The following is a 7,463-nucleotide window of genomic DNA, read 5'->3' as shown; positions in this document are numbered from 1 at the left end:
ACAAGAAGGGGGAACGTCGGAACAGTGCAACACGGGGCGGCGGCCGAGGCGGCTGCAGGAAGGCGGGCGGGGGGCAGGGCTCCGGGGGACCGGGCGGGCCATGGCGGAGGACGGCGAGGGGGCGGAGTTCCACTTCGCGGCGCTCTATATAAGCGGGCAGTGGCCGCGGCTGCGCGCAGACACTGACCTTCAGCGTCTCGGCTCCATCGCCATGGCGCCTTCCAGGAAGTTCTTCGTTGGGGGGAACTGGAAGATGAACGGGCGGAAGCAGAATCTGGGGGAGCTCATCGGCACTCTGAACGCGGCCAAGGTGCCAGCCGACACCGGTAAGCCCTCGCCGAGGAGGGGCCGGGCCGGGGCCGGGGCGGGAGTGGCAGCGTCCTCTCCCGAGGCCTCGAGGCCGGTGTGCGCACGGACCTGATGATGCAGGGCTGTGGGACGAGGGCCGCTGGGGTCCGGGCAGGGGCCTCCCAGCCGCAGTCCCGTCGGTGCGTCGAGGGGGCAGGGCGGAGCACATGATGCCCCTTCGACCGTGGGGCAGGTAAGGACGTTTTGGGTCTTCTGGAGGAAGGTGGCCCCGGGGCGCGCACTGGGGCTGTGTCCGCCAGGCGACGGGTTAGGAGCGGAACCCGAGGCTCTGCGGGAGACCAGGGGAGGCTGACCGCAGACCCCGGGGTGGGGGAGGAGGCTGGGCCGCGTGGGCTTCCCGCTACCTGCCCCTTGGCCTCCCGCGCCGTGCGCCGCAGCACGTAGCCCCAGACTCCTCCCCTTCCTTGCTAGCGGCCGGGTCCCCGTGCCAAGCTGCTCGGGGTCCCTGAGCCTCCAGATCTGACCCCTTCCCTTGGGCAACCTGTGCGACTCCCGCCTTCCACTGAAGGGACCGAGCCGGTGCCAAATAGCCTGAGCGATTTGGGAGTGAGGAGTCATCCTACCGCCTTCCCCAACCTGGAAACGGCAAAGCGCAAGGCCTCTGAGTCAGTTAGCTCTACCACCCACGGGCAAAGGATGCTCTCCTCCATCCTCCTTCCTCCCTCCACCGAAATCGGAGAGTCACGGGCCTGATCCAAAGAGGCATCCCCTTCTCGTTCATTCCCCAGAGGCCCCAATACAAACCCCAGGAGTTGGCCCCTCTCCTTTTGCTACAGATCCTTGCCTTGCAAAGGGGAGATGAGGATGGGCTATTTTAGAAAGGAAGCAGAGTTGGCCCCTACAGAATGCTGAGTCTGTGAGGTGCCTATGCCCAGAATAGCTCGAGGAAATTGGAGCCACAGCTGTTAAAAGAGCAGAGGGCAAGGCGAGGGCCGTGGCCTCTCAGGGGTATGTGGAAGGCTCTTCGAGTTGAGTACAGACCCAGCCTCGGCTGGAAAGTGGACAGAGGTCATCTTGCTGGGGTGAAAAGGGGAGGAGAGCAGAATCAAGAAGAAGAGGGTGAGGGCTTTGGGGCTCCAGGGCACCGGTTAGGAATTGTGGAGAATGAAGGCTTTCTTTAGTCTCATCCCCCTGTGGTACCATCTTGCCCTCAGAAGTGGTTTGTGCTCCCCCCACTGCCTATATCGACTTCGCCCGGCAGAAGCTAGATCCCAAGATTGCTGTGGCTGCACAGAACTGCTACAAAGTGACTAATGGGGCCTTTACTGGGGAGATCAGGTGAGATCGAGGTGGAGAGGGGTGTATGGGACCCTTCCCTCACACTTCCCCTGTGGCTTTGAGGGGAAAGCCGCAGGATGGGCTCCCTGCTGAACCTTGGCTTCATCTCTTCCTTTAGCCCTGGCATGATCAAAGACTGCGGAGCCACGTGGGTGGTCCTGGGGCACTCAGAGAGAAGGCATGTCTTTGGGGAGTCAGATGAGGTTAGTAGCCAAGAGAGAAGATAAGGGATGTCTTTTTCCAAGAAGGATGTCTCACCAAGTCTGTTTCTCAACAGCTGATTGGGCAGAAAGTGGCCCATGCTCTGGCTGAGGGACTCGGAGTAATCGCCTGTATTGGGGAGAAGCTAGATGAAAGGGAAGCTGGCATCACTGAGAAGGTTGTTTTCGAGCAGACAAAGGTCATCGCAGGTATCTCGGGGAAAAGGGACCTTTGAGCCATCCAGGGCCACAGAGACTCAGAGGGTAGGGTCAGGCCCTGGAGCCTGTCTTGGTCCCCATGCTGATCCAGAAAAGGAAAAGGGGAAGGGGGAGTGAGAATCCTTGCTTGGGGCCTATCACTTCTCCAGCCCCCAAGGTAGATGCCACCTGGAAATCCCCCAGTGTCCACCAGGGGGCAGTAGGCCACCGTCCTTCATACTCCTGGAGAACCTTGCTGGAGAGTTCTTTCTTGTTCACCCTTCCCTCCATCTGTGATCTGTGCCCTGCAGATAATGTGAAAGACTGGAGCAAGGTCGTCCTGGCCTATGAGCCTGTGTGGGCCATTGGTACTGGCAAGACTGCAACGCCCCAACAGGTAAACGAGCCCAGGAGCCCTGCCCTCATCCCAGCCTGCCTCAGTAGGTTTGGACAGACACAGACCATCTTGGGCAACCCCTTATTTCAAAGAGACGGAGACCTTGGGCCCAGAGACAGTGACTTGTTCAAGGGCATCCAGTCCAGGGCCTGGCTTGGATCGGAGCCCTGGTACTCTGACTCAGTCAGAAACCACACTAAGTGTCCACTGGTGCCAGTGATTTTTTCTCTTAGACAGAAAAGGTCTTACTTAGTCCAGCTTCTTGTTCTAGGCCCAGGAAGTACATGAGAAGCTCCGAGGATGGCTTAAGTCCAACGTCTCTGAAGCAGTGGCTCAGAGCACCCGTATCATTTATGGAGGTGAGTGGCTTTGGTTCCTGGCTGAGGGGGAGTGGGCTGAGGACTAGACTGAGCCCTCGGACATGGAAGTGGGGATGGGGTATACTCATCTCATTCTTGACCAAGCCCTTGTTCTGCTCCCTTCCCAGGCTCTGTGACTGGGGCAACCTGCAAGGAGCTGGCCAGCCAGCCTGACGTGGATGGCTTCCTTGTGGGTGGTGCTTCCCTCAAGCCCGAATTCGTGGACATCATCAATGCCAAACAATGAGCCCCATCCACCTTCCCTACCCTTCCTGCCAAGCCAGGGACTAAGCAGCCCAGAAGCCCAGTCACTGCCCCTCCCCCGCACATGCTTCTGATGGTGTCGCCTGCTCCTTCCTGTGGCCTCATCCGAATTGTACCTTCCTTTACTATCTTCAGCCTGTAATGGTTGGGACCAGCCCAATCCCTTCTCCACTTACTGTAATGGTTGGAACTAAATGTCACCAAGGTGGCTTCTCCTCGGCTGAGAGGTGGAAGGTGTGGGATTTGCTCCTGGGTTCCCTAGGCCCTAGTGAGGGCAGGAGAGAAGCCATCCTCTCCCTTCTTACACAGTGAGGCCGAGATCCTCCCCTCCGAAGGCAGGAGTGCCGCCCTCTCCCATGGTGCCCATGCCTGTGTGCTGTGTACGTGAACCACCCACATGTGAGGGAATAAACACCTGGCACTAGGTCTTGTGGTCTGTCTGCCTTCACTGGACTTGCCCAGATAATCTTCCTTTTTGAGGCAGCTATATAAATGATCCTTTGTGCAAAAAAAAAAAAAAAAAACAAGAACAGGTTTCTATAATAGTACCTCTTACTGTTTTTACTAGAAAAAAACGTTTTGCGTAGCAAACTGTCATAGCCTTGAATGCCGGCTCCCTCTCTTCCTCTGGGGCTGTTGATTTCCTCAGAGCTTGGGTTGGGGTAGGGGCCCAGCCTCACCAGCTTTCAATAGCTGGTCTAGGCCAGCAGTGCCTCCCCACCTCCCCAAGGGGAGGGGTGGTGGCAAGGCCTCAGCACAGTCTGTGGTATCACAGGGCTCATTGGTAGAGCAGGCAGCGCTTCATGGCAGGGGGAAGGGCAGGGCAGATACCTGGCCGAGCCGGGTATCCCCCAGGGTGTGGTGCACACACAGGTGGCTCAGGTGTGGAAGACAGTGTGGCTCTGCTGGGAGAGAGAAGGAGGGGAATGTGAGTATGGGTGCAGCCACCAGTCAGACGTCCTCAAACTACAGGGTCCTGCCCAGATGCCTTTCTGCTTTCCTGCTTTGAGTGTGCCCACCTTGGCTGAAAGGGGAATCTGAGATGCCCTGAAGTTCTGCCTCCCACTTAAGATTTCACACATCCCTAGTCAGCTGGGGTGAAGTGCTGGCTAAGGCCCTCTAAGTGACAGGCCAAGGTGGCTCTGACCGTGGTGGAGCTGGCCCAGGCTTTGACTCCAGAGGCTTGGGAGCTGGGGCTGAGGTGAGGAAGGATGGCCGTCCACTCCACAGCTCACACAACTGCAGAGAGCAGCTCCAAGCCCTGGCCCCAGTCAGTTCCTGGGAAGGCTCCTCCCCTGTTGCCCCTCCCTAAGGCCCTGCCTCCTCCACTGCTCTCCTCCCGGGTGCCCAGGGCCCCAGTGTCCCCATTCTGAGGTTTGGCTGAGGAAGGAAGTGGGTATGTGGCACAGAGACAGGTCAGAGCCCGGAGAATCCGGTACACACCCCGGGTACCTGGCTGTGCCTGTCCTCCTTTCGGACCTGTACATCAAACCCAGTACCTAACCCTTTGCGCCTCTTGCTCAGGGGTTGATACCTCCTGAATTGTCTCATCCCTAGAGTGCCTCCCTCCATTCTGAAGGTTCACCATTTACTGGCCAAGAAAACGTGAGAAAGTTGCTTTCTCAAGCCTCTATTGCTGTTGGATTAAATCACAGCTGTAAAGACCCCTAGCCTTTCCCAGCACTGAACAGAGGCGAGAGGCAGGCTGGACGAAGGTGCATCCCCTCTGCTCTTGTCAGAAGAGTTTCCATCCCAAACCGCTGCCACCAGGGACAGAAAGTTCTCCCCACATCTGCCCCAGGCCTCACCTCTCCGTTCGCCCAGGTAGCGGATGCGGACCTGGCACTGGCCCCAGACAGCGCTTACTGCCGGATAGAGGGTCCTGCCCTTCAGTCCGCGGAAGGCTGTCCCCAGGTAGGTGCTCCCAATAGCGTAGCCCAGAGTTCCCTCCTCCATGTCCAGAACCACCAGCAGCCTCTCTGGCACCTCCAGCTGCTCACCCTAAGTTCCCGCTGGATACTGGGGCGCTCCGGGCCCCTTGGTCTGATGGTACAGCTTCCCCCGCCCGATGTCGCAGCCCCACGACTCGCTGTTGCTGCCCAGCAGCGCCGCGTAGTGCTTAGTCGGCAGCGGGGCGCGGGCCGTGGCCACGCCCACCACGGCATACGGGCCCCTCTGCTCTAGGGGCCAGCTGATCTCCCAGGCGTGCAGGCCTCTTGAATAGCCCCTCTTACCCCGGACACCATCAGTGCTCTGGGACATGGGCCTCCGCTCAAAGTACAACCCTCCTTCCTTGACCTCGATGTTCTCTGAACAGTCTATGGGGTTCCAACCGTGGCGTCGTTGGGCCCCCCGGTCAGGAGGGTGTGCAGACAGCAGCTCTTCCAAGCCCTCGGGACAGCAGACGTCAGGGTACAGGGCCTATGGGGTGGGGGTGCTGCTGCTGCCCCCCGCCAAGGCTGTCTCGCCCATGGAGGTGAGGAGCTACAGGGCTCCCCGAAAGAGGCTTGCTGGGGCGTCTCTCTTCTAAAAGTTGAGCTCCAGTTTGAGATTGGCCTGGAAGCGAGTTGGGAGAAAAGGGGTGGAGGAGCAGAATCCTGGTGGGGGGTCGTCACCCAGGCACCCCATCCTTTCATCCAAGTTTGCCAACTGGCCCGCTCCTCCCCCCTCGCTGCCCGAAAGCTCCCGGACCCCTCATCTGCCCTCGCCCCATCTGACCCAGGTCGCCCGAGACTCTCGCGAGTTCGCCCCCTTTGGGCCTCAGCAGGGACCATCCGCCTTACTCGCCCCGAGCCCTAGCCGCTGCCCTCGAACCTCGGTTGGCTTCCCAGCCCAGGAAGTCGCCGGGCCTCTGGAAGAGCCGGGCGGAAAGAAGCCGACGCGCGCAGGGCGTACACCGCGTGCCGCTTCCGCCCCCAGCACCTCCCTCGGGCCGCGCTCACCCTGCGGCTCCGCCCCGCCAGGGCCCTCCCGGGCGTTAACCCTCTCATCGCCGCCCCGGGTTGTGCAGCCCGAGGCCGCGCACCTGTATGGCCTCGCCCCTTCAGGGGCAGTTACCTGTCTACCCGCCGCAGCCGCGGGGAGCATGCCCCGCCCCCTGGAGCCCACCCCGGGCGGTTAACCTCGGGTCTCCGCACCGGGCTGTGACCCTCCCCGAAGCCCCGGCCCCACGGCGAAGGCCCGGGGCGATTAACCCTTCTCTCCCTGCGGCAGAGTCCGCACCCGGTCAGGCCCAGCTCAGAATTAACGCTTTGATGGCATCACCGCCTTGGGAATCCCTGGGGATGGTGTTCACCGTCAAGACCTTTGAACCGCCTGAGCAACTAACTCCTGCGACCCTGAGGAATAAGGAGCATGGGGTGAAGGAGGGGCCTTCATTGTGCTGACTCCCATTTCTATTTCCCTGTGATTCCGGGTCACTGTTTCTGGGTTGGGCCCTTTCTGCCCCGGGTTTTGAGTCAGCCTGTGCCACCTCTGAGGCTGTGAAATCTGCTTCAGGCTCTGGGCTGTGCGCATCATAGTTTTCCCTGCTGGTCCAGTCTTCATACTGGATGCCAATCCATTACTGAGCCGTTGATCTCATTTGGTAGAGTGTCCTGGCTGAGACTTGGAGTTTGAGTGAAGCTATGCCACTAGTTAACTGTGTGATCTCGGGGAAGTTGCCAGATTTCTCCTTTTTTTTTTTGAGACAGGGTCTTGCTGTCACCCAGGCTGGAGTGCAGTGGCGCCATCACAGCCCACTGCAGCCTTGACCTGCTGGGCTCAAGTGATCCTCCTACCTCAGCCTCCCAAGTAGTTGGGACTACAAGCATGTGCTCCCACGCCCAGCTAATTTTTTAAAAATTATTTTTATTTTTATTTTTTTGAGATGGAGTCTTGCTCTTATTGCCCAGGCTGGAGGGCAGTGGCACGATCTCGGCTCACTGCAACCTCCGTCTCCCAAGTTCAAGCGATTCTCCTGCCTCAGCCTCCTGAGTATGCCATAGCCCACCACTATGCCTGGCTATTTTTTGTATTTTTAGTAGAGACAAGGTTTTGCCATGTTGGCCAGGCTGGTCTCGAACTCCTGACTTTGTGATCTGCCTGCCTCAGCCTCCCAAAGTGCTGAGATTACAGGGGTGAGCCACCGCTTCCAGCCAAAAAAAAATTTTTTTAGAGACAGGGTCTCCCAAAGTGCTGGGATTTCAGGCATGAGCCACTATGCCCAGCCCCAGATTTCTATAGTTTTCTGTTATGTAAAATGGGAGCAATGATGGTAGTTACCTCACAGGGTTGTTATGCAGTTGAAATAATCCAGGTAAAACATGTAGCACAGAGCTGGGTACATGGTATGCACTCAACAAGCGTAGATGTCAATGTGCTTACAGAGTGTGGACACTAATAAGGAGGCAATATAAT

At 58.6% G+C, this 7,463-nt stretch overlaps 3 protein-coding genes across 4 annotated transcripts; 1 reads left to right on the top strand and 2 right to left on the bottom strand.

Annotated features, from left to right (window-relative positions):
- The first annotated feature begins 70 nt into the window (after positions 1-70).
- Positions 71-3,608, top strand: TPI1 (triosephosphate isomerase 1). Of its 2 annotated transcripts, none has more exons than XM_025401291.1 (7): positions 71-326; positions 1,524-1,647; positions 1,766-1,850; positions 1,925-2,057; positions 2,357-2,442; positions 2,714-2,801; positions 2,930-3,608. In XM_025401291.1, the coding sequence occupies exons 1-7, from the start codon at positions 101-103 to the stop codon at positions 3,046-3,048; spliced, it is 861 nt and encodes a 286-aa protein (XP_025257076.1). In that variant the 5' UTR covers positions 71-100; the 3' UTR covers positions 3,049-3,608. The 2 variants fall into 2 exon arrangements, with proteins under 2 accessions (XP_025257076.1, XP_025257077.1); XM_025401292.1 differs by having other exon boundaries at positions 129-260; positions 1,566-1,647.
- LOC112634146 (WAS/WASL-interacting protein family member 1-like) lies at positions 167-1,514 on the bottom strand. Its single transcript, XM_025401298.1, has 2 exons — positions 688-1,514; positions 167-656 (listed from the first exon to the last, which is right to left on the bottom strand). Exons 1-2 carry the CDS (start codon positions 925-927, stop codon positions 285-287), a joined length of 612 nt encoding a protein of 203 aa, XP_025257083.1. The 5' UTR covers positions 928-1,514; the 3' UTR covers positions 167-284.
- Positions 3,606-5,965, bottom strand: SPSB2 (splA/ryanodine receptor domain and SOCS box containing 2). The gene is given in 4 exon segments (XM_025401297.1): positions 3,606-3,881; positions 3,884-3,970; positions 4,874-5,621; positions 5,880-5,965. Coding segments are annotated over 3 exon segments (789 nt in total). The 5' UTR covers positions 5,538-5,621; positions 5,880-5,965; the 3' UTR covers positions 3,606-3,843.
- Positions 5,966-7,463: the final 1,498 nt, after the last annotated feature.

Source organism: Theropithecus gelada, chromosome 11, assembly GCF_003255815.1.
Source record: "Theropithecus gelada isolate Dixy chromosome 11, Tgel_1.0, whole genome shotgun sequence".
In the NCBI taxonomy this organism is placed as follows: domain Eukaryota; kingdom Metazoa; phylum Chordata; class Mammalia; order Primates; family Cercopithecidae; genus Theropithecus; species Theropithecus gelada.
The sequence above is the reverse complement of the archived record's forward strand: the minus strand, read 5'-3'. Positions and strand labels throughout refer to the sequence as shown.

Excerpts from the sequence above, each read along its gene's own strand:
- TPI1 (XM_025401291.1), top strand. The coding sequence starts at position 101 with ATGGCGGAGGACGGCGAGGGGGCGGAGTTCCACTTCGCGGCGCTCTAT. Across the intron at positions 327-1,523 it reads CAAGGTGCCAGCCGACACCG|AAGTGGTTTGTGCTCCCCCC; the intron begins GTAAGCCCTCGC and ends TCTTGCCCTCAG. Across the intron at positions 2,443-2,713 it reads AGACTGCAACGCCCCAACAG|GCCCAGGAAGTACATGAGAA; the intron begins GTAAACGAGCCC and ends TTCTTGTTCTAG.
- LOC112634146 (XM_025401298.1), bottom strand. The coding sequence starts at position 927 with ATGACTCCTCACTCCCAAATCGCTCAGGCTATTTGGCACCGGCTCGGT. Across the intron at positions 657-687 it reads GGAAGCCCACGCGGCCCAGC|CTCCCCTGGTCTCCCGCAGA; the intron begins CTCCTCCCCCAC and ends TCTGCGGTCAGC.